Raw genomic sequence first — 26852 nt, 5'->3', positions numbered from 1 at the left:
AAGCATAGGAAGACTGCAAATAATATAAATTAGCATACTTACAAGCATGTAAGTACCTGAAGAAATTATGTAAAATACTTAGATAAATACAAACTAAATATTACTTTTTGGATTTTGAAATAACAAGTACCTGAAGAGAAAATTCTCCTACAAATCACCTAAAATCGACATGGGCCATGCACATTTTCATTGCAATATTAGTAAAAAAATGGTCCTCCTCTCCTGTGAAAACTGCTGTGAATTTTAAAATATTCCCTTTCCACTTATGACATTTTTTCCCAGAAAGTACAAGAGAGTAGAAGCCTCAGAACACACAAAAGAATCACAAATAACAGAAAATGCAACTAACACAAAAAGATAAAGTTCCAAATTCTTTTTTTCCTCTTTTTTTTTTCAATGGGAGGCTGCCTCTGGCTGACAGCAGAAACTTTTGATGCAAGTAAATATCCTCAGAACCAGTACACCTCCCCCCAGCTTCGTGAATTTTCCACTGGAAAAACGATTTCAAAATTTTTGGGTACCTGCAGTTATTACTGGAGACAGTAACAAGCTGCCTGTTATGTCAAATCCAAAGAACCTTCTCTGGCAGTTAGACAAGGAACTAACTTGCAGCATTAGGACCTGCTGTTAAATATATTTATTCACTAAAAATATTTCCTTATATCTAAAGTAATTTTAAATCTTTGCATTCTCCTGCATTTTTTTTTTTTTCAATTCCCAATCTGAGTTAACATTCAGCTCAGGAGAGAGCTAGTTTCCTTTCATACTATAGGAAGATGTTGGTTATCTGTCAAGATAAATTCTTTACCACTGGCTTTAGGCAGCTTCTCAGAGGTCACATGGGTGCATTTTTAGGCTGGGATTTTAAGATAAAATGCCCAAGTATTACTGCAACTCATCAAGTTTAGAAAACCTACTTTACTTAAGATTCCTTAAATATATCAGTTTTAATTAATTTCTTTTCTCATTGCAGAAGAAATGCTATCCCTTCTCCAATAAACTTGGAATTTTACTGACAAGAATGTCAGGTAGTTTAAAATTATACAGAATGAAGAAGATAAGAAGGCAAAATAGGGAAACAATTGGTGTGAGTTTTGAATGAGATGCCTCAGTGGACAAGTACTGATGAATAATCACTGTCTGGTGAAGGATAGGCTAGGAACCAACCATTCTTGCTCAAAGAACATTTAGATACAGACACTTGCAAAGTACATAGAGTTTCCTGTGGGAACAGTAGCTGCTTTTTGCCCCATAAAATTCTCTATTTGCCCCATAAAATTATTTAGGAAAAGTCTGTTTACAGCCAAAATCCCACCCCTTAATGGCCAGAAGGTGAAACAGGAGGACAGACTGATGCTCTGTCAAGGAGCTGGGCACTGCAAATATAAAATTGCAAGCTGTAGCTGTGTCGGTAGGCCTGAGAAGGAACACTGCAGAGTCTGCTTTCCACGAGTAACCCACACTGGCCCAGGGTTCACAGCAGCCCAGCCTCGCCTGCCCCAGCAGGGAAATCTAGGTCAGTTGTGTGCTGAAAAGCAGCCGAGTGACACTGCCTGAGCGCTTGCTGTCCCTTCGGGCAGCAGCCAGCTTTTCAACATGTGCCCATGCTTCGGCTTCCTTCAAGTGCTCCTTTGCTTAATAGTACAGTGCATGTGCTGGGTGAAACACAATCACAACCAGTGAGCCCCCAGCCCGGCACAAAAGCAACCTAAGCTCATTTGTATGAGAACCACAGGCAGCACAGGTTACTGGAACCCTTCTGGCTCTAATGGCAGAGGCAACTCCCCCTGAACTATGAATTGCCCAGTCATTTTCTATGAAGCACAGTCATTTTCTCCCCTCTTCCAGCAGCGTAGCCAAGCCCTTCTGTCTGTACACAACTGCGCGTCTGAGGTCTCAAAAGACTTAGCATTTCAATCAAACTAATGAACATCTTCTTTGAAAAGAATATGTGTCACTGACTCCTGATCACACTGTGGCCAGAAGCAGGATATCAAGTCCATACATACTTCTGACAAGCTCTTCTGTACATCAGTGGAAAATCATCATCAAAAAGCCCCTGAGCTAGCTTTTTCTGGCTTCTAACAAGTTCTTAGCTGCTCCAGTCATATTTTATGTGTTATCTATCACCTATTAAGGTGTCCATTTTCATAACAAAGGCTTATATCGTCACAATGCAACTTAAATTCTTTGACATACTAATTTCACAAAAGAAAAGCAGAAGCATTAATATAATAAGATAGATTGGCAAAGTATTACTAAAATCAAAACACTTCAAAGTCACACTGTGAAAAACTAAAAAAGAAACAGGAAAATGAAAAAATAAAATGTTTTAAGTGTGAAACCCACATAAATGGGAAATATTGAGTGGAGAGAGTTTATTTAATCCACTCTTGCCTCAAGACCATATTACACAAATTATTAAAATGCAGCCAGTATATATCCTGTGGGATATAGTAACATTGATTTAATCAGCTGGGAGAATATTTAGACTGTGGCATTCTTGTGCCCAGGCTTACAAAGTCTGCACTGCTCACCACAGAATACATCTGGGTTAAAAGGCACTTGAGCTATTGGCTCTTTGTTCATTCTGGGCATAATCTCAGTTTATAATCATAAATAACACTGGTTCTAGGATTTATTTCTTATTTACATTAGGACTTCTATGCATATCCTTAGATATTTACTCATCCGGGGCAAAATATTGCCTGCCCTTGCCCACGGCACTGGCCATGGGCAACTATTAAATGGTGCTAAGATGGATTTGCTTTTGGCTCTTCTGTCCAAAATAGCAGAAATATTTATGGTAAACTCTAGGGACAAGACAAATTTAGAGCACTTTTCAGCTCTGCTTCACAAACAGAATGGTTAAGTTTATAATGCAAAGTTGGTTCTAAACCAATCCATACTATTAGTTCTATCAAGCTATGACATTTCAGAGATCTCATAGCTTTAGATAAGAGGTGAATAGATCTGCCTGAGTTTTATCCCAGCTGGGTTAGATGTGATGATGGGGAGAACTAGCCAGGTCTGGGCTAGGAATCAGTAAGCAACACCTGATCCAGCTCCCCTTTCTCAAATTTTGTTATAAACTTTCCAAAGTTGATTTAACCACTGTTGTAAAGCTAATTCCCCAGAAGATTATTCTTTCAGTTGTTATTCAGCACACAGCAACTGATAGGAATGCTTAATTTTTCACTAATTTGGGTGAAATTACAGAAAACTATGAGATTAAATAAACTACAGATTGGTCTCAGGTTTGTCCTCAGCTTGCAACTTAAGACATAGTTGCTCCACCTTCAATGGGTCTTTTCACCTTTCTGTGCCTTCAATTTCTCTGTGTTTTGTCTGTTCAGACTGCAAAGTTGTGACAGCACATGCTGATTTTTACCCTGTGTTTGCACTGTCTCCTGTATCATGTCACCATAGTTGTGCCAGGAACATTCATGTCCTAATGGAATATAAATAAAAAGAACTGTGATCACAGCCCTGAAATAAGCCAACTCCACACAAAAGTTTTTTGACTTGGAACATAAAACCTTCACATCCTCAGGCAGAAAAAAAAAATCAAGATATCTATTTTTTTATGCTCCCAACAGACAACTTTTGTACATTTTTAATTTATTCAGAGAATTAGTGTTAATCGGACAGCAAAAGTGCTCCACTGGTCAAGGCTGGGCCAATCAGAAATGGTGGTAACACCTTTGTGATAACATATTTAAGAAGAAAATAAAAAGAAGTTATTGTCCAGATGCAACTACAGCCAGAGAAGAGCAGATTGAGAACATTGAGAGGAACAACTCTGCAGACACCAAGGTCAGTGGAGAAGGAGGAGGGAGGGGAGAAAGTGGTCCATTGTGCTGAGCAATGCTGAGATTTCTCTGCAGCTGGTGGCGCAGACCATGGTGAGGCAGCTGTGCTCCTGCAGCCCATGGAAGTTCATGGGGATGCAGAGATCCACCTGCAGCCCCTGGAGGAACCCCATGCCAGAGTAGGTGGATGCCTGAAAGGAAGCTGTGAACCTGTAGTAGGCCCATGACAGAGCAGAGTCCTGGCAAAAATCTTCAGACCCATGGAGAGAGAAACCCACGCTAGAGCAAGTTTCCTGGTAGGATTTGTGACCCCATGGGGACCCACACTGGAGCAGCCTGTCCTTGAAGGACTGCACCCCATGAAAGAGTGGCCCATATAGTAGCAGTTTGTGGTTGATTGTTCCCCGTGGGATGGGCTCCAGTTGGAGAAGTTCATGAAGAATTGTCTCCCGTGGGAGGGATACTGTGCTGGAACAGCAGCAGAAACGGCATGCAATGAACTGACCCTGATCCATTCCCCATCTCCCTCTGTCACTGAGGGAGAGGAGCTAACGCTGAGAAGAAATGAGGGGTGGGGGAAGGTGTTTATAAGGTCTTACATTACTTCTCATTATACTGCTATGATTTTGTAAATAGTAAATTCAATTAGTATCTCTAATTCCAGCCTGTTCTGCCCATAACGGTATTTGGTGACTGATCTCTCCAGGTCCTTATCTCAATTCATGAACCTTCATTATATTTTCTCTCCCCTGTCCAGTTGCAGAGGGGTGTGAGAGAGTGGCATTGCTGGGTGTTTGGCATCCAGCCAGAGTTGTGCACAGTTGTGCATTTTCTTGTTTTTTTATCTGTGAAATGGCAGAAGAAAACCATCAGCAGTAAGATGTAGCTGACTCTTCTATTATAAACCCAGATGCAGGCTTCCAAAACATTTTGGCATGAAAATAGCATGTGCGTTTTGGTTTTCTGTTTTGTTTTGTTTAGTTTTTTAGGGAAGAACATTTCATGTCATGAAGCTGCTTACAACACAGTATATTTTAGCAGAGTTTTAAATAAATGTGACATTTTAAAGGACAAGACTCTCCAAAGTTTCAACTTATACAAAGGCTATATTGGTTCATAGTATACAATTAAATCTTGCAATGGTTGAAATTTCATGCTCCCAAAAATATTGGAACACTTTCAGTAAAACTGTCTCAAGTGCTTACACAGACAAGTCACATTTATTTGGATGGAGCTTTTCTTTTCTACAAATTCTCCACCTTGCCTAAAGATGGCAACTCTTGCCTACTGCAACAATACAAGTTGAAATACTACTAGGAGGAGGTTTGCATACTTTCAACAATGTCAAGATGGTTTACTTAACACAGAAAATAAAATGTTTGGTAACAAAAATTATAATAAAATCTTTCAAATGTAAATTCGTAAAGAATTTTATAAGAAGAAGAATTGAAGCAACAGAGATGAAATTCAACCAGAACAAGATAATAATACCCAAGTAAAGTGATATGCTAGGAAGATGAGTGACTAGAATGACATTGCAATACCAAGATGAAAGTATCCTCAGCATAATTGTCCCAAATATAAGTGAAACCCAGAAAAACAGTGTTTTATATATATATATATATATATATATATATATATATATATATTCAAAAACTTAATGTCCCAAAACATCCTTTCTCTGCATTTAATCTACACGCATAACTATTCCTACAACTTCTAGATATAGATACTGCCTCAGTTTAACAAAAAATTAAAAAGAGTTTTGCTCAAAATAGAAAACAGTTCGAAGAGCAAAGATAAGGCATTCTAGTAGAGAAAAAATGTTAATGTTCATTTGATAAGTATTCAGTGAGGTGTGGAGTAAAACATATGTGTTATTCATGAGAATCACAGATAAAATACCCTGTGATTAAATTGAGCATGAAGTGTGTGCTTAGAGCTCTCACCTGGGTATAACTGCTAGAGGTAGACAGAAACATGTGGTCACCACTGAGGGCAGATGTAACAGGAATTGGATCCCAATCCCTGGCTGGGGCACTTTCCACACTGAGGTTTCACAGTGTTCGGGAGAGCAGCTCCTAGCACAGCCCTCAGCAGCACATGATGTTAAGCATGCTTGAATCAATTAGCATATACTTCTTTCTTCAGTACCCCAAGCAATTAAAAGGTCTTAATTCCCTCCTTTCATTATTGCACTTCAACTGTGACCAGATTACACAAAGCTCTTACTTCTGGGCTCAGGGCTGGGCAAAGTCCCTACCTGAAAAACTGAGGACTTCCAGGAGTTTTGGCTAGGCTGAAAATGCTATATTTTCTATGCTGCTATGCCACTGTAACCAGAATGATATTACTTTTTGTTCTGTACACAATAGACATATCAGTATAGATTGAAGAGTTTTACTGGTTCCTCATGTGGTGTTGGAAACAGCAGGGAAATAGAGTATGCACTTTGCTGAAAATGTGTGACATTTTTATTCTCTACTAAGGGACCACCAATTGATTCTGAGGTCCTTAAGAGCACTCAAAATCCTTAGGATGAATTTGTGGTTGTATTACAACTCAGTTCACAGACTAACAGATTTAACACTTTTCCTATTGCAGTCTCCCATAAAGAGGGAAAAAACCCTTTGTGCAAAAAGGAGCAACTCCTTCCATCATTATCAGTCATAAGTCATGAAACACTTTACATTATTTGCGTTAGAAATAACTTCCATATGGGAAAATACCTTCTTAAATGATGTATATTAATTGTCTTAGACTACTTATCTGCAATTTCTACTACATAAACTGTATTTCTGTTTTTGTTTTGTTCTTTTTCTTCCAGTTTTCCGCAATTAAAAGTTTTACAATAATTTCTAATTATCTTAGTAATTTGTTTGTTTAGATACCCCCACCCCAACTCATATACCTTGCTTTCCCACACTAGATCTGCAATTCATTCCTTTACACAAAGGAAAATATCTATTTCTGTGTGCAGTATTCCGAGAAGTCCGTGTTACTACTCCTGTTAAGTAAAACACACATTTCCCTCTTACTGAATACTTTTGCTTTGAGACTTTGATGTGTACATACTGAGCATAGATGGAAAATGAGTCAATGCTCCAGACAGACACATTCCTTTTTGGATGTAACATTGCTGTTGAAATTCAAAACCTACCAGATTCCTCCAAGTGCTGTGTAATGAAGATTACAATAACTTAGCAATTTTTTTCATTTTCTGTCACCTTCTACTCTAGCAAGTGAAGAATTATCTAGCATCTCAGTATTTTCTGGGGAAGAAAAAGTCTCAGATAAATCACCAAATCAACATGGCTTGGATTCACAGATGTAAGAGTGTCTGCTAAAGATAAAATCCAGAATTAATATATTACTGCATACCACTGCCATCTACTGAAAGGTAGAATATGCTGAAAGTAGTCATGCATACCTTCCTGCTCTGCAAGCAGACTTTACCAGGCTTCCCATTACCCTGACTTATGGGAGCCCTTTCAGTTCCCACAACACAAAGTATACTCCAGAGCTTAAGGGTTACACATAGAGTTCAATTAAGAATTCATAATTAATGACTTGGTCAATTTATCCTCTCAAAGAGTAGATATAAACCCTATTCCAATCTCTTTGGACTTATTTGCTGTCCATAAAATTTTTGTTTGGCATTACAACTTTATTTATACAGAAAATTGGAAGGCACATTGTGATATATTATAACACCTCATTAGTCAAGTCCTAAAATGCTAGTTCTGCTCCCAGGTCTAATAGATGCTTCTATGTTTAATTACTTGTCCAAGCTTGAAAAAGTGCTTCTAAGGATACTTAAACCAATAACTTAACATTTATTTGCCTCAGTATACATTCCAGTAATATTTTTCTGATGTGAAAATGGCAAATAATACTCCTCTTAAATGCAGATTAATTGATATATCTTCAAATTCTCCCAACTTTAGTTACAAACACAATATCTGGCCTTGTATATATAAATTTTTAAGGTTTTATTCTGGAACATTCACCAGAAACTTGAGTAATGAAGTGGGCTGTGACATCAGGCACTTTAGAGGTACAATGGAATGACCCCAAAGAAAAAGCCTACCAGGATCTGATTTCATAATGGTTGATGAAGTTTACTATGTCAGCCATATTGTCAAGAGTATTACATTAAAAAAAAAATCAGTGTTGTTATTAACTCTGCTAAAGATGGGTATAAAAGGAAGCACTAGCTTCAAAAATCACAGTCTGGCATTTAGTCACGATTTCTATTTTTGTCCTCTCTTTGCTCTGGAGTCAACCATTCACTCTTATCCCAGAACCTCTACTCACATATGTCCTATCTCTCTTACTCACCCCTGTAAGTCTTGTCTACATCAGCTGCTCCCTTAAAACCAGGGGGATTAATATCCACAGGGCATTCAGGAGCATAATTGCAATCAATTTTGGTTCTACCAAAACTGCGGTACTGCAAATACTGGGGATTTTTAAAAAGTGCAAATTATTGTACAATGGGATTCCTAAAACTGACAAAAAACCCCAAAACAGATAAGGACACTTACAAAGGGTAGTAAAATGTGAAAATAAGCCCATTAAAAACATACAAAGAGCAAAGGCATACAGCTTTCCTAGTTCTGCATGCTTAGTTTTTTGTCTGCAGATCTATGTTTATATGTCCTCATAAAATTTGTCTGATGGATTGAAACCTGCACACTACAGATGCAAATAGATTTGAAGTATTTCAAATTTCTCATTATTCACCTTTTGCTTGGAATGGAATATTCATTATTTCTTTTAAGATTTCTAAAAACTGGCTTGAAATTTAATTTGAAGTGCTGCCTTTTTACAGTGACCAGAGTCAAATTCTACTCTCACTGATGGTCGTATACTCCCTCTCACTCATGAACACCTTGTTCATGTAATTGCAAGAGAATTATGGAAGGCATTTTTTACTCAAGTAGTTTTCAGCTTTATTGTTATTGCAGAGACTTCAGGTGGTTCTCAAGAAAACACATGACAAATGTGGGACACAATTTCAGTTGGATTTATAGAATGTATTTGAGCAATGGGGCAGTAAACTTTAGGAACACTGTTAAAAATAGTATGGAAAATTCTGTACATACTATAATATAAATAGTAACACAAAAGACATGACTTGGATCTTTCTTGAAGAATAAAGGGGTACTTATTTATCTCTAATAATTGATAAACAGGAAAGAGAAGTCTTACATTACCTAGGCACATTCCATTTATTTGAAAAAGTTTATGAACAAGATTCTTGAATGTGCTTCCCAAAATAGCTCATAGCTGGATTCAATAAATCCAATAGGCTTCAGTCAAATTATTCTAAATGTGAAATACTAATTTTAATTTATTTACCGATTTAAGTTCTGTCATCCCCATTGGATCATGGCCTATGAACACCTAAGAGGATAATTTCCCCTTAAATCTCTACTACTACCTCTCTCCTGGAGTCCTTCTGATTACACCCTACGTCTTACCTAAAAATGATGCAAGCTTGTAAACCATGAACCAAAACATGTTCTTAAACCTTGAGAAGAAGTGCATTTATTTGCCACAGTGTTTTATCCCTAAATCCTCCATTCTTTGTTTACTGCAAGTCACTAAATGGAGTCAGTTTCTCAATTAATTCAGTTTACTTACTACTACATGCTAAGGAGTACCTGGGATTAGAAATTAAATGTCTCAAGCTCCTTGCCACATTTCTGGCAAATCCATAAGTAACATCCTACTGATTCAGCACTAGTTTTTATGAAAAAACTGCCCATTATCTGTGCTTTTTTTGATGTTTCAAACTGTAAAACTTCACTGTTTTTAGGAAAAGCAAATGAACTTTGGTGTACATCATGAGACAGATAACTTTTAAAGCAATCCTTTTTTTTCAAGTTTCTCTTTCTGAAGCACCAGAGCCATAATTGTGCTGCTGTCTCAGAAGGCGTTATGTGCTCGTTTCTATTCTAAATTTATATTCTAAATTTGAGCTCATTTGTATTCTAAATTTTTTTCACTGCTGCAGTTTTTTATCCATTCATCTGTGGTAGAAAATGAATGAAGTCTTTTTAGAGAAAGCAAGACCTTCAGTCCTGTAATCCTTGTACTTCTCTATTAAACATCACAGGACATACTGAGAGCAGATTACCCTGGACAGGGATGCTGTGCTATTGCAGCTAGGATCATGGCAGTCTTGTAAGCACAGTCCATCCCCAGCATAATGTGGGATGGACTGTGGGAAACCTGCCTTCTTTCATGCGAGTGCAGGTAAGAGAAGTGACACAAAGTCTTCTGAGACAAACTTTTGTCTCCAGGTTTTCCTATGTTTCAGGTGAATTCAATTTTTCCATAAAAGCTTTCACAAAATCAGATCAGTAAGAGTAAACAAAGCAAACACATACTGGTTTTACTTGACTTTGCTTTTTCATCATATTATGCTGCTAACTGGAAAGAATAGAGAATTTCTACCCTTTCGCAGCTTTCTTGCTTGAACTCCTAGGACCATCTTTGAGATACCACAACTGTTCATGTGGTCTCAGTTTCCCACTCTCTGTGATCCATATCACCATATTATTCAAGAGTAAAAGCACCTGTGACAGTGCAAGGGAAGAGACTGGAAAATTCATCCAGATGTAAAAGAACAAAAGTAGGAGAAACAGGCAGAGGAATATTTGGTGTTCATCTTGTATCACTTGGAGCACTTTCAATGGATACAAAACACCTTCCCACCTTTACTCATACTGAGGTCAATCCTTCAGAAGCTATGGAGGACAACTGTATTTAACCAAGGCTCTTCAGTAGCCTTAGAAGCAGAAAAGGTTGACTTGCAATCAGGAGAGGATGATTCAGATCTGTTCACATCCATGCTAAGGACCCAGACAGATACTTCCCCCACACTTCCCTGTCCTTGCCCTACTCTTGCCAAGCCACTGCCCTTTGCCTTCTCCCCTCCCTTGCATTCTGCTTGGCCTCCACATCTTGTCTGGACTCTGCTAGCTGCGAGTGGGAGCAGAGAGTGACAGGAACAGTTAGCAATTGCTGCTATGAAGACAACTAACAGCATGAACAGTAATTCCAGGGAGGCCTTCCCACCTCAGCAGAGCAATGACTATTTACAGCCTGAAAGAGCTGGCCAGCCACAGTTCAACATCCTCTTAAGGGCAACAGATTATCCCTAGAGTTGGCTCCTCCAAGATTGAGCACTGAACTGTGGGAAGAACATAACCTGAAGCTGGAGGGAGCTAACCCACTCGAGCTACAGAAGAAACATTTAATTGTGTCTGAAGTGTCAGGATAGTTGGACTTGGAATGGGGAGGATAGTTTCTCCTGCTGTGAACTATTCACGTTTTTCAACACTGGGAATATTATGTTCCTCCTCTTCCCCTCAAACTTTGATTTTTCTTTGATTAATTCACTATTTTTGAAGGAAACATGATTGCTTGCTAAGTGCTTAGACACCAAACTTCCATTTCTCAGAAAAAGAAATCACAGCTCAGTTATGGTTAAAAGACTGCTGTAATGATATTATCATCATCACGAACTTGAAGAAGCTGGGCCCTAGGTGCAGTATGAATGCAGAAACCAGCACATAAGAACTGCCCTATCTAAATCAGAATATTTCTCACAGCATCTTCCAAGTATGTCCAGAAATATGATACTAAATAGTTTCTCTATGCTGTGTTCCTTTATAATGTATTAGTTACATGCTGTACCAAGTCATTCATCATCCCAACAGAATTTGTACAAATATATGTCAGTCTATAAATTGGCTGTAGAAGTTTCCAAATATTTTTTTTCTGTCACAAGTCTACTAGTATTTCACCTTGTCACTAGTACTATGTGAAGGATCTTAGCCAGATAATGGAAATGTGTTTCATTTTTTCATGTGAAGCCTTCTCCCAAAACAGTCCTGCTCTTTCTGAATGTAAGACTGTCAGTCAGCTCCAGGTAATTTAATTTTGGTTGTAACTAAAAATTCCTTTCAAGTTTTCATGTGCTACTGTCCTTCTTTGGATACTTTCCTCACTCCTATAAAGCCTTCATGATTAAATATGTTTTTTGTTTTTTTTTTTAATTTTAATAGAGAATTTAAAAATACTAAAGGAAGAATTCATTAGTCTAAGATTAAAAGTGGTGTGATTAAAAAAATTTTCTCCTTTCATTCATAAAAGTAACAAACATTTCTTAGATGTTCATTACAAGAAAAAATGAAGTTATAACTATGAAGTTATAAGTATTTCAAAACTACGGTTCCTCAAGAGGATATTTATAAGGTGATGTCCTTGAGCTGAGGCACAGGTCTAATTCCAATATTGGAAGAGTTGTAATGCAAGACTACAATAAAGGGAGGAAAATAAGTGAACGTTTCAATGTATCTCTTTGAGACTGGCAACTGTCAAAAACCACTGTCTAAACCAGGAGTTCCATTTGCCGTGCTTAGTGACAGAATCCATTGTTTGAATGTCAAATTTTGGAATAAAAACCAAGAGCAACTAAGGAAATGGGTTCTGTTTAGTCTTAGCTTATGTTTACAGCAATAAGCCATAAAGCAGTTGTGTAGAAGCAGCTCTCTGGATTCCCGACTAATACAACTAACCTAGGAGCTGATGTACTCTCAAAGAACACATTTTTGAGGACTGAAAAATGCTGGAAGGAGAGTATGCCCTGATTCTGTTCTCCTTGATTTCCACAGGAGCAAAACCAGGTTCTCAATCTGTGTGTAATTCACATGATCTACTTAGCTAAACAATTAAGTCACAGCTCTGACATCTGATATTTATTTTAAGTCCTTTGAGCCAGATTCTCTTTTCTGAGCCAACGCTTTTTTCTGTTCTGGTGGCACAGAGGCTATAACAACCATGGATTTTCCCAGCTGGAGATTCTATCAACATGAATAAGTCTTTACCTGTCTGGCAAAATCAGCTTTCATGTTATTTCCTCCTCTATTTTACCCTCTGCATCTTTACCATACTCTTATGAGAAGGAGTAAATTACTAGGCCTGGGCTACATTCCTCATTACCATGCTTCAGATATCCTTATCCTGTATACTTGCCTCTTCAAATTAAACCTATATGGTTAATTTGAAATAATCCTTAGGCTATTGTAACTGAGGTAAAAGCATAGTCTGCTCTGGTGCTTCTTCTGTGGTATTTCAGAAGATATACAACTGAGGATCCTTCCAAGGTTTGCTACCAGTGAGGTACCTCAGAAACTCTAAACCCATGTACAGTTCCATTTGTGCAGGTCATGCTTATTAATTTAATCATAGTGCAAGGTCATCCCTAAAGAGCCTCAGTCCGAGCATGCCAACCTCTTAACCCTCATCTCCACTCTTAGAGAGCACAGGCTGTTTGAAAGAATAATCTGAAGGCAGGTTCAACTGAAAAATTCCACACAATCTGAATAGTGTTTGTCAGCCATTGCCTGAGGGGGAACCTTATGGCTCCTTCTACATTATTGAAGGGGATGCATGCAATGAGAAGAACTTTAGGTGAGACTAGTTTAATGGAGATGACAAAAATCAGGATGCAGTTTAACCCTGTGCTGATTTGAGACTACTTTAACCAATAATGCAGTGTGGAACTGATCTGCTGGGAAATGTGAATACTCACAGTGGGACTGCCTCCTATGTGTGCTGCAGGAAGTAATGGAACAACGCTAAGACACTGTGAAGGGACCACCAATTATTCAAACGTCATCCATATCTTCGAATATGTTCAGACTGTCAAGGAATTGGCCAAGGATCTGGGTCCAATCTCAAGAGGCGCTCACAGCCTAAGCCCTTATGCCTTTGCTCTTTTTTGATTGTTTACCAAACAGAAGAAAAAAAAGGAATAAGTATAGAAAGTGTGGTTTCTAAGAAGAAATTAAAGGTGTGCTTGGGCATGCCACTTATTTTGTTTTATCCCCTTTAGCTACCATACAGCTGTGCCCCACTTCTGGGGAGAATTCTATTCTAAGGTGTGAGTTCCAATGAACACACTTATAATGTTCATCAAACAGTTACCTACCACATTTATCTTCCAAACACAATATAATGGTCCAAACAAGTAGGCTTAGAGCTTCATGTGAAGAGATTTTTGGTGAAGGAAACGAGTCAGCTTGGGAGGTAAACAACATCAAAGAGAGCAACATTTAGAATACAGCAGCCTCTTCTGATTCAGTTTTTTAATCAGCCACTTTCCAATAATTCATTAAGACTTGAACAAAGAGATTGAAGCATTGGCTTCTTCTAGAGCTTCAGCCAAGCATAATGAAATTATACCGGGATATATTTACAAGGTTGAATATCTTGAACTCAGCTGTAATTATGTTTATTAGTAATTCTTCAATAGCTGCTCAGAAAGCATATTTGTATTAGTTAATCCTTGCCTGTGGAGACCCTTATATTAGCTTGGCAAAAGAACATTAAGAAGGATGGATTTTTTTTTTCCCCTCTCAGCAAATCCCTTTTTCCATCTGAAAATGCTGTGGGATCAAGAAATAAGCCAATTGTAGTGTATATGGTTACTTTTCTGCTATTACTATTAGTGATCACTTTAGAAAACGGTTAAAACTAGAATGGATAAAGATCTAGATTAACCCATTCTGTGAAGTTTTCATTTGAAATATAAAAAGTTATTTAACAACTATACTTTGCAATATGAGATTCTGGAACAGCACCACATACACACCACATACATACCATACACAGTACAGATAAGCACTATGTGCATACTTCATCTTTTTTCTTTTCTCCTCCACCAGAGATGTGAACATGTAAAACACTAAAATACGTATTTATTTTGAAAAGAAAAAAAAATCTCAAAACTATTACAGATCTGATGTATGAGTTTAAGCAAAAGATCCCTCTTTTTAAAAGAAAATCAAATAAACAGGATGGCATATCCCTCAAACAATTGAAATGAGAAAATGTAGGGTATTATGAAACCATTGCAATTTTGAATACTAAGCTGTGAATATGTACTTCCCCCTTTCCAAGAGGAAAGATGTATTACAATGCTAATTGTTCATTAAATTTACAAAAGGATAATTTACTGAAAATAACGAGGCATATAGAAAAGACTGGTCGAACTATTCAAGGCATTATTTACTGAAGCTATCTTTCCCTATTCAAGGGGTCTTTTTTCTATAACAAAAACCGATTTTCATTAATTCGTCTATTAGCTACTTGGAATCATTAAACTATCAAGATATTTCAGATGATATTTCAGATGAATCCAGAGACTCCAAATTATGCCTGGAAAGTTATTGGAGGGCTCCTGACTGAAGGCAAAACCACTCTTAGAATAAGATACAGACACTACATATCTGTAAGTATTAAGAGGAAATTCACTTTGTGCAATTCTGCAGGACTCTACGCAAAGCACTCTGTTTTAGCTATCATGGCTGCTAATAAATGTAGATTCTGGAATATTTGCATAAATTAAACGCAAGAACAGCTGCAATACATCAAAGGCAATATATGAACTAGTTGAATTGACTGAATGAAGACTGATGACATGTGCTTAACTGCATACAAGCCAAACTCAGCACTGACAAACATAGGCAAACTCTGTTGGTGTAAAAGGAAATAGAATTGAGTTTGCAAGAGCTTAATTAGACCCCACTCTTTTTTCTAAATATGAATAGGCTCCAGGTTGATTGCTGTGCAAATGGTAATGTTTAACTGTACTTTACATTTCCTGTGCTTATTTTAGAAATGTTTCTATTTCTTTCTGAATTAGAACAGATATAGAACTGTCACATATGGATTAATAATGCACCGTTTCTGCATTACAGATACTTTATTGTAAAATACTACTTTAAAGATGTTCCCAGTGATCATATGTCAGGTTTATGCTCAGGCTAAGGTCATTTTACCCTATCATAGTTACATAAGGAGACTGCTTATAAAGCATAGCTAAGATCATAATATTTTATGTGAGTGTTACATATAAATGAATCAAAGATAGCAAGCTACTTAGACATACTAATATTGGATGTTTGATCTTCATAAACAGGTGCAATATACATGCAAACATATATTTCATTGGGCCAAAAGGTGCTGAGCAGAAAAGAGCTAACCTTAAATAAAAAAGCAGAAAACACTTTCCATAGTTTGTGACTGAGCATAGTTTGTGACATTTCCCTGATTTTTAATACCACTGTCACTGTTATAATATTCTGGCATTCTGAGATAGAGTGTAACTGAAAAGAAAGTGCTAACCTTAATACTTGAGAAGTTTTCTATTTATTCTAAGATAACACAACATATTTGTAATATTTAATCTACAGATTTTCTCCTTCTCTCACTTCTTATTCTGACAGGAAAGAAACAGCTATCCCAACCAAAAGTAAAGATGGCTTTTCTGGAGGTGCTGCTCAGTTCTGGGACAGTGGACTTCAGTATAAATGTGTAGTTTGGATTTATTTCAAGGATTTCTAAAGCCCTGACTGCATCTTGCATAAGTGATCCTCCATACTCCTATGCAGCTGAATCACACATCCACACATGGAGTGACACCACCATGTAGGTAATGTAGAGCCACCCTGTTCATGAGAAGTAGATCTGAGTGTAAATTTGCTGTGCCTTTGCCAGTCTTATCTATACAAATTATTTGTTTTGTAGTAATCCCTTTTCTGAAAGAATGAAAGTTGCCTGATATCTAGAAAAGTGACTTGGTACTGAATAAAGGTGGAAATCTGTATATGTTATCTTCACATACAAACCTGGCATTTGATCATATAATAATGGGAAGCACAAATTGTGGTACTTTGCTAATTTACTACCGACCAAGAGGTCCATTCAAACTTTAGGTGCATAGTATCAAATGCAAGCAATTAGCCTGCTCTAGATTGCCTTCTGATCCAGAAGATTTTGTGGCCCAGAAGACCACAAGAAACCCTCTTATTAGCATGTCTCAGCCATAACTCTTTGTTTACTGTGTAAAAGACAAGTTCTGAAAATCTTTTTCCTAAATTTCCTGAATTAAAATTTCCGTGAGAGCAGAAAAATCTCTCATGTGTTTGGCATGCTATGTCATTAACAGACTAAGAAGTAATTACTCTATCATGATTAGAGTAATAACATCACAGCTATCTCCTTACTTATTTTAATCCAATGGGATTTAAGGGTTTTATTAATCCAGGGCATACATCCACTACTGCCACATAGACGGACAAGCATGCATTTTCTAACACTTCATTTCAAAGTCATCATAAACAGCGCAGGTTAAGGAAGAAAAATTATCTGACTGTTTTCCAGTAGGGTTTTATTTTGCTTTTCACTTTATTTTACAGGCGTGGGCAAAAAAGGAGAAAATAATTTGAGTAGCAAAGCCTTAATTAGATTTGTGCTATGTCACTCAGGATGCTGTCTAAACTCTGCAAGGAACATGACAATAATTGCTTTGCTGATGTAACTTTAAAAGTTTTTCCTTTAGCCAAAGACACAGATTTCAAACCATGTAATAAGATAACACGTACTAAAATGCAATTGAACCAACTTACTGGAATTGAGAAAGAAAAACTTAATAGACTTTAAAAAACAACAACAAGAAACTTACAAAATAAAAAGTTTAAATATTCTTAGCATTCAAAATTGTGCCTTTACCATGATTGTTTTTTTTCTTGGCTACATACATTTTAACTGTGTCTTTAAAAACAAAGTATTAGGATCAAAAAGTCGCCACAGTTTTTGACTCCAAACAGTCTTTTTCACCAGTGTTAAAGCCTATATTAAAAAAACACATTTTTAAGCACCGTTTTGGTAAAATCAGTGAAGCACTGCACATCAATGATTTTTTGCACAAGCAGACATAATAAAACAGAGGATAATATCAAAATGGCCACTAATCAATCAAATGCTTGGATCTTTCATGTGTTAAATCTTATTTATAACCTAAAGAATTGTGCCCTCAGTATGTAATCAATAGTCAATTAAACCCCTCACTAGAGCAACTGTTTTCCAATTGGCTGACATTAAAAACCCACAAAACTTGAGTAAATAGCCTCTAGGACTTACACAAAAGTAGTAACCTCTAATTCACAAGTGACAAAATGAAGCACTCATCCTTAAACTGAATAGAAAAGCCTAACCATCAACTACCAAAACCAAACATAAGCAAACAACTGAGCTTTTTTTTTTTTTTTTTCAGTACAATGTCATGTGACTGCATGCAATGAAAAAGAACATACTTACTATGACCATCACAGTGTACTTATTTGGTATGTTTTAAAACAATCCTCAAAAATTATTAATACTGGATAAAGTTCCATTTTAGTTTTGGGGTATTTTTACTTCTGTGAAATGCACTAGATAAACCCCTGAAAAATTAATTTTTCTAGAAAAAAGGTGTTAATAAGGGGGATATTTTCCTCTTCCAAAAACTACTTTTAGGTCACTCGGAGAGATCTTCTTTAAGAGTAAAATTATCTCAAAACAGACAGTGGCCTTACATATACTTTAGGCATGGAACCAGTCACCCTTTTCTCTCTGCACCCTTTCAGTGACTCTTTTGGTAGATGGTGCATCCTTCTCACATATCTCATTGATTATGAACTTTTGCTTATAGCTTTCCACAGTGACAACTACTTTGAAATGATTTTTATTCTGTGTTAAGCACTTTGGAAAACATAAGCCTTTATAATTCTCAGTGGTAACTTAAATCGCATGTGGGTGTAAAACATCACATCATTCTCATGCACATTGCCCTCAAACCCTATTAATTAAAAGAGGAGTCTGTGTGCCTAGATGTATGTATGTATGTATAATTCTCTTTTTATATCTTTTTCCCTGTATACATACTTACTTTAAAAGCAATATCATCTCCACACTTGAAGCAGTGTACTTGCAAGACTAGAGACTATCTATCAAACAATAAATGTATTACAAAGCCTTATAAATGTGTACTGCCATTCTCCCACCTCTGAGGCTTTCCCTGGCAGACTAACACCTGAAATAACAAACCACAAAAACACAGAGACCTGCCGTTCTTTCTTGATAGAAAAATCAAAATGTGCATAATGTAAAGGAAAAAACCACTCAATATATATATCTCAGCTCTTCAGTTTGCTCACAGGCTCAAGGCCAAGTTAGACTAATACAATATTCAGGCTGTTCCTCAATTACAGATGGTAATGCATGCAGATCTACTTTGAAACAAAACTTCTGTTTTCTTTGCTATTCACTTTGTTGCATATTGGAGAAGTCCTGGTGTACTTCAGAGCCAGTCCTGGCGTAATATAGTGAAAATTGTGACATTCACTTTTTTGAGGCCAGAGCTGCAAAAACTAGTAATTGGGTGTCTTGACGTGCTAAATACAAGTTTTATAAAAGTATTAAATATGACTAAAACAAAACCCAGATGATCTCCTCATATTGATCAAAACAATAGCTCAACAAAAAAGCTTTTCTGTATGCTGACATCCTATCTTGCTCCTGGGACAGCACAGTGCACTCTGAAATGTTTGCTGCTCGGGGTACTCTAGTTCAACAAGGCTTCTCCCTTTTTGTGCCAGGACAGCACAAGGTCTCAGATATCGAGTGCCCTTCACTGGGATTAATGGGAGTGAGAGCAAAGCCCCTTGGAGACCACTTCATTTGAAGGACTACTCTGGTACTTCACTATATTTTAAGTCTCCTATTATTCAACAACTATGTCTTATCTTTGCTCACTCCCTCATCAGCTCTCAGGGTTGGCCCATATATTCTCCAACACGATGTGGAAGACTTCTGTCTCATCCTAGATTTCAGATGACTTTTGTTCAGTGGCCTGGCTCTACTGTCTGGCAGTTATGTTTGCCAAACACAGAGTATTGTTAAAAGTCATATTGCACAATACACCTAAAAGGCCAAGCAGGCAGGGACAGGAATGTAGCAGTGCTGTGACAGATGGCAAAGCTATCATAACCATGATTGGTCCAAGCACTGTGCAGAACTGAAGGAATCTCTGCAGTGTTTGGGACATCCTTTCATCAAAGAAAATTAAAATCTATCCCACCCACTTGTATTTTTTGGGTGGAACTGACACCTAACCATGGTAAAAGCAGAGATAATGGTTCTTTCCACTGAACCCTCTGTAATTTTTATTAACTCTCATCTTCTTCTAAGTCTCCTGAATGCCCAGCAATTCCTATTAACAAAATAAAGTAAAAAAAAAAAAAAAAAAGTGCCAGCTTTTTAACAGGAATAATAATTGGAATAATTGGATGAGACTTAAGGATTACAAAGAACACTACGTTATGTCATACCACACATTTTAATTTCTTAGAGACAAAGTTTACATTCCTCAATGGTCTCCTTTTCTTATTCCAGATCTGTAATTATATTCACTAAGTAGTTTAGTATGAGCCACAGCAGGTCTTTCAGAATTAGGGACTTCCAGATGTAATTATCAATACAATTACAGAAGATTTTTTTTAAGTGAGGAAAAAGAACAAAACTTTTTTTATGCCTTGCTTAGGATACATGGGTTTGATTTAACCATAAACTAAAATAAACCTCAAACATATTTTTCAAATCTAATTCATTATGAATAATGGTTAAACTAGCACTATGTCACAGGACAACTTACAGTTTTCTGCTGCTGATGTGTAAGAAATTTTGGCATAAAACTGAACTTGTAAGTGCAAACTCAAAGTTTAAATATTTTGAGGGCCAAATTCTCTTCTCTGATATGTTATTCTAAATCTGAAGTAGATATGCTCAGGAGGCTAATTTGAACGTACTCGTAAACTCAGAACAATATTTATCTTCATTTCTTCATGCTTGAAAAATGACTACTCAAAATGTTTTAAAATGTCTTGTTGGTCTCTCAGGACAAAAGGGAAATTTCAGCCCGCTAATGCTTGCAAGTTCAGATAGCTCCTTTTTCCACTGTGGTGGGCAATATGTAAGGAAAGAATAGTTAAAGCATCTTTTTTTGTTTCTCAAGATTCTTTAAATCTAATTACATGGAAGCTATTCTGGTTTTGAGGAAAGTATTTGGATAAATGTAACAAAGAGAATCGAAGAAGAATGACAAACTATTCTAGTTCCCCTGACATGACATCCAAAAATAACCTGAAGCTGAATCTTCTCTTTGTGAAAATACAGGTTTTCTTCATTAAAAAAAAGCTGACCACAGTTAAGCATCAGAAGCAGGGGATAGTTATAAAAAAGACAACCCATCAAAGAGCTTTCATCACTAAGATCAAAAAACTTTAAAATACTTCTTAGTGAAAAATATAAAATCACACCCAAGCATAAAATCTTCATGGAAATCGGGCAAGTAAAGGATGTTATGACAGAAATTTTAATTCCACTGGATATATTAACTCTGAGGAACAACTTGTATTTTTAGTGACATCCTACCAGGAATCCTAGAAAATATGAAGATTGCTTTTTGGTTAGTTGGAATTTCTTCTAAAGGTACTGTTCAGAGTAAGTGCTCATTCTCATTAATCAGGTCACCAAGAAAAACAGGGACAGATCTGTGTGAGATAAGACTTTTGAACATGGAAGGATAAGAGATAAGAAGTTAAGACAGCTAAAATGTTGGTGAAACTGGTATTTCTATTGCACATGTAAGTGTCCTGAGTCATACAAGAACTATGATACAAATTTTCTAATGATTAAGTACTTGATATGGAATATAACTCTGGTTATTAAGGGGCAAGAAAGACCTAAAGAGTCGTTTGCAGACAGGTCACAGCATCACACTGTCCCACACAGCTGAGTAGGTTTGAGTGTCCACTCTATTTCAGGCATGCCCCTTTGCTCTGTGACAAAATCACATGAAGTAGAGCACAAGTCTTATTCCCATGGCATAGCTCTGGCCCAGGAGCTGTCCATGAACCACCTGCAAGCCAAATCCAGATAGGGTATCACAGAACAAAACCTCTCTTGCTTTCATGTCCCCTTTATGCATCTGAACTGGGTGGTACATGCACAATGTCTGACAGGTAAGTGTTTCACTCTTCTTTTTCCTGCCTCATCAAAAATGCCCTGTGGGTGCTTGTGCTTTTCAGCTACAGCCTGAGCTAAATGGTCAGAACCCCATCAATCTAAGGAGGAGGTCCCATCCTCTCTCAAACCTCACCCTTGAACAAGTGCTGTAGCCACTTGCCCTGTGCTGCCCCTAGAATTCACCCAGTGGTACTCCAGGTCATCTTTCTCACTCTACAAATAGTTAACCAAGTCCCTAAATGAAATAAAAGAAAGGTGAGTGTGGGGGTGTGACTCAGTGAGTGGCTAGACTAAAGCTGGAGAGAGTCCTAAGAGTGAGGGAATGAGAGAACAGGAGGGAAGCACATTTCAGTCCTCCTGCTATTCAACTCATTGATAATACAGAGTAACATCCCCAGAAAAGAAAAAAGGCAAAGAGAAAACACACAGAAATTGTCTTGCATTCTCTGTTCTTTATACAGCACTATTCTGGATGCTTTTTGTTTCAAACAAAAGAAGTAATTAGCTGCTCAATTGTCTTTTTAATCAGACACTTGGGTTTGATTTTCAACAGCTACAGACAATCAAAATACATAACTCCGGTTTCAAATGCTTGGCTGAGTACGTAACAACTTTCCTGTCTGAGGAGAAGATAAGCCGTTCTGTTCAGCTGATGATCGGGTGCTACCAGCTGGAGTAAAAAGCTGCCATTAATGTGTTGGTGAGAGGAGTTATAAAAAAAGTTAATTACTTGTAAGAAAAGCTTTGTCACAGTTGTCCATCCCAAAAAACAAGTACACACCATCATGACAAGTACTAACTTGTATCCTTGGTATTGGTAACAAAAAACGAGATTAATATAAAAATGTGAGTATTATTTACACTTTAGATCTGCTCTTTCTGTGCTGGAGAGACAGCTACCTTTGTGGCTGCCCCTAGGACACTGTACCTATGCCATGGATGACTGGAGAATTTCTCTAAGGATGTTCAGCTGTTCCTTTTGTGTACAACATAGTTACTAAAAGTAAGAACTAACAGAAAACACAATCTTGCTGTGTATAATACTTATGGGTTTAAGAAAATTCCCTTTCAAAGTTATATAAATATTATGAAATATGTATACTTTCTATAGTTAAATAGAATTATTTAGTTAAGAGCAAACATCTCCAATGGGACAGACTGTTGTCCAAACCAGAATTTTTTCCTCAAACCACCTGATAATAGTATTTCTTGCAATAATTATTGCAAAGTATAAACCTAAGACTAATTCTCAGGTTTATACTACTCTATCTTTCATTCTCTTGAGAAGAAGAATGTAAGACTTCATGTACTCTGCCTTGAAAAACCATTTTACTTCTTTTCTTGAGCTGTGGTCTTGTCCACAGCATATATAGAATTCAAGCCACAGCAAATAAACAATTATGATCAGTTATGTTGATAACCTGCAGCATCTTTTCCAGTCAACACACAAATCTGTGGCAATCTGGTTTGGGCTGGTTTTCCATAACTACCAGAGACTTTACAGTCTGAAAAAGTAATATCTGGAAGATCACTAGGGCAATACAACCCCTTACGGATGTACCTGGAGTTCAATACCTGGAGTAGATCAGGCTGAGAAGTTTCCATGGCCAGAGCATTGTTTACTTTTTGATGGATAAATTTTAGCCCAGTTTCCTTAGAACGTGCAGCAATCTCCCTGCGCAAGTGCCACCCTACCAATCTGTTATTCACCTATTAACTTCTCAATTTGTCACCCAACTTCAAGTTTTTCGAAAGTGGAGCTTAATTTCATTTAAAACAGGCTACTGAACAGACAAGAGTAAGTCTACCAGTGAGACTTGAGGAGGGGTGCATCTCAGCTTCACCCATTACAAGCCATCACCCACAAGGGCGCTCTCCAGAGACACAAATCCCAAGAAACCGAACTTCCTTCGGTTTCCTCAGTTGGGTTTCTCTCCAGCAAGGTCTGTGGCAGGCAACAAGAGAAAAATATTAGTAGGCCACAGCCAGGGATAGTCACTAGATTCTCCTTTTTTGCGGCACTGCACCTAACCCACACAAACCTCTCAGACAGCTCTACTCCAGCAGGAAATGCTTTTGCACGGCTCTGCATCAAGCCTAGCAGTGTCAGCCTCCTGGCCAAGGACAGTGTGACTATCACCAGGCAGCTGTGCTTGGCCCTGAACTGTGTGAGCATCACCAGGCAGCTGTGCTTGGTCCTGAACTGTCCCTGCTGTCACTGCCAGGCCTGGCCCGTGCCAGTCCTGCAGTGCTTCCTGCCCCAGTCTAAGCATCCTCCGAAAGGAGAAATAAGCCCCATGCCCATCTTGGTCTGGATCTTCTGCACCTGCCCTGCAAAACTAGAGAAGTGCATCACATGGGAACTAGCAAAGTTGGAGAGGAAGTTTAAAGGAGTACGTCCAAAGAGCTGTCACTCAGATTTGTCATTTGTCCTCTTTGTGCAATCAGAGCAGCAGTCCTAAGACTAGGGAGAAATGGGGCTCCCCCAGTTCTGCGCTGCAGTATAGGGAAGTTGGAAGGCTTGCTCTGAGGGGCTTGCTCTGAGATTGCTCTGAAATCACTGGTGGTCACAGCTGACCTCCCGGCCGAAGGTCCCGAAGCCTCAGTGACCCTCTCCTCCCTTCCATCTCGGATACCCCCACAGCTCCAGCCGGGAACCGGGGCTAGGCTCTGCTGCCCTCAGCGGGGCTCGAACTCAGCAAAGGCAAAGCCCCCGCCGTGGCAGCCCCGGGGCGATGGGAGGGCATCCCCGACCCGCTTTCCGCTCCCTCCCGCAGCGGGATGCGCCGACAAAGGAGCCGTCGGGCTCGGCCGCCGGAGGAAGCGGCAGGGATGGGATCCGGAGGGGGCTGCACCCCCGGGCACCCTGCGCGGGGCAGCGCGGCGTCTCTTACCTCCGTGCCGGGCGGCGGCGAAGAGCCGCGGCGGCGGCGGGGCGGCGGCGGCGGCGGCGCGGGGCTCTGTCGGGGGGGCACTGCCGCCGCTGTACCGCCGGGAGATCACCCGGTCCCTCCGCGGCGGGCGAGGCGGCAGCGGGCGGCCGTCGTCGCCCAGGGCTTGGAGGAGGATGTCGAGGAGCGCCCCCCGCTCGGCTCCGGCGGCGGGCACGTCCCTGCCCTCGGCGCCCGGCGGCGGCGGGGCCGAGGCCAGCAGCAGGAGCACGATGGCGGGCAGCGCCTGGCGCTTCTTCGCCCCTCGCATCTCTGCGGCGCTGGGAGGAGGCAGAGAGCGAAGGCGGTCAGCGCCGGGCCCGGCCCGCACCCCACCCGCCCGCCCCCCATGCCGCGCCCGGGGGCACTCCCGCCCGCCGCTCCCGCACGCCGGGGCGGGCGCGGTGCGCGGAGCGCCGGCGGAGGGGGCGCGGAGCGGGGACCCGACGGGCCGCCGCCCGCTGGCCCCGCCAGCCCCCGTGCGGTGCCCGGCTTCACGGAGGCTCTGCGTTTAATAGACACGGATTAGGGGAAGGTTTTTAGCCGCGCCGCACATGTTCGCGGTACAGGGTTTTGCAGGGGATTTGCTCGGCTCCCTTTGCCCCTGGAGTCCCCGCGCCCGCGGGTGCCTCCGGGTTCTGCCGGCGGAGCGGGGCGGCGCGGGAGCCCCCGCGATGGGCCACCCTCGTCCAACCCGGGCGGTGCCACAGCGGGGGTTCGGGGAGCGACCGCGGACGGCAGTCGGATGGAGTTCAGTGAGGGGCAGGTTACATTGGGAGAGCCGCAAATCAGGGTAGAAAGGGCGAAAACAATTACCACAGGCTGGGGCTTCGAGAGCAGCACTTAATGCCCTAAGTAAGCTATTCTAATTATAGAGAACGGGTAGGATTAAGAGGAAAGGCGGGAGGGAAATTCTGTTATTTACAAACTGTTTTCTAGCTGGCCTGCCTTGCAAATCCTCTTGGACGAAGGAGTTAATCGGAGCCTCAAGGGAGCCGGCTTTCCCCGACGGCTCCGGGTTCTCCCTTCCTCCCTGCCGTGCCGGGGAGCACGGCAAACCCGGGGAGTAACCAGGGAGAGACCCGCGGTTCGCTGCCGGGGCAGCGACACCTCCTCGTTCCACGCTAAGATCCCCTCCGGAGAGCCGGCTGGCGGTCGCTTACCTTCAGGCAGAGGCGAGTCCGGCTGGGTGCGTGCGGGCTGGGGAGCGAGGTCCTGTGCCGCCGCCGCAGAGCCCGTGTCCCCGCGGAGGCTCCGCCGGGCGCGGAGTGGGGCGCTCGGTGCTGCGCCCGGAGATGGGGGATGCGCCCTTCAGGGCCATGCGCTTCTCTTATATAGTCCACACCGGCGTACTCATTTGAGTACTATCGACTTTAGGTGGGTGGCAGTCGATGGAGACACCTCTGGTAATCACTCTTGGGCTCAGAGAGGGTCTTTTCTGACAAACGTCCTCCTCCCCGTTTGTCCCCCGGTGGATGGCAACTGAAAGCTGTGTTTGAAGTGACTCTGATCTATTTGTGAAATTAGATTTCCCTGAAGATTGGGGAACGCTTACTAATAAAGCTGCTGGCTCAAGAGATTAAAATGTGCTTTAACTTAGCGGGATTCCCTTGGGAGTACAACAAGGAAACTATTTAATTCCCCCCTTTTTTTATTGAACCAAGAAGACGTGAGCAAAGTCTGAAGTGTGTATAAATTTGGTTCTGTTTTGATGTCAAGAAAAGTGGTAGTCTGTCTTTGGCAGGTGCATTCACAAACTATGAACCTCATAAAAGTTTGCTTCTTCAAAACAGCTTTTTTAATTTTAGACAATGACAGTAAAAGAAAACCTCACAAAAAAGGTAGTGACTACTCATTAAAGGTAGTTTAATGAAACCATTAAACCCGCAGCTTAAAAAACTTGCCTCCTAAAGCCCTAAATAGATCAGCCAAAAATTAGCAAATAAAATCTCAGCTTTCAGAGAGCAGTTGTATGCAGGTGGTCTTGACAGAATGAAAAGCAATACACATTTTTCAAATTATACCAGACAATATTTTATGTTGGTATTTTTGTTGCAAGTATAACCCTTTGTCATAAGTTACCACTTAGATATTTACTTAATAAGAGTGGGACAAAAAGAAAAAGGATTTGAGATATCCTATAAGAGGTGAAAATGGGGAGTTTAGATTTGAAGGAGATTTA

The 26852-nt window shown here is 39.8% G+C and overlaps 1 protein-coding gene across 2 annotated transcripts in view; it reads right to left on the bottom strand.

Annotated features, from left to right (window-relative positions):
* ALKAL1 (ALK and LTK ligand 1) overlaps positions 1 to 26329 on the bottom strand; it is a 36952-nt gene extending 10623 nt beyond the window's left edge. The window contains exons 1-2 of one of the 2 annotated variants that reach the window (XM_068189006.1): positions 25834 to 26329; positions 24635 to 24951 (exon numbers count right to left, since the gene is read on the bottom strand). In XM_068189006.1, the coding sequence (XP_068045107.1) occupies positions 24635 to 24941 (307 nt within the window). In that variant the 5' untranslated portion in view covers positions 24942 to 24951; positions 25834 to 26329. The remainder of the gene's footprint in view (positions 1 to 24634; positions 24952 to 25833) is intronic. The other variant, XM_068188996.1, reaches the window with a different exon arrangement.
* Positions 26330 to 26852: the final 523 nt, after the last annotated feature.

The sequence above is a fragment of the Anomalospiza imberbis genome, chromosome 1 (assembly GCF_031753505.1).
Source record: "Anomalospiza imberbis isolate Cuckoo-Finch-1a 21T00152 chromosome 1, ASM3175350v1, whole genome shotgun sequence".
In the NCBI taxonomy this organism is placed as follows: Eukaryota; Metazoa; Chordata; class Aves; order Passeriformes; family Viduidae; genus Anomalospiza; species Anomalospiza imberbis.
The sequence above is the reverse complement of the archived record's forward strand: the minus strand, read 5'-3'. Positions and strand labels throughout refer to the sequence as shown.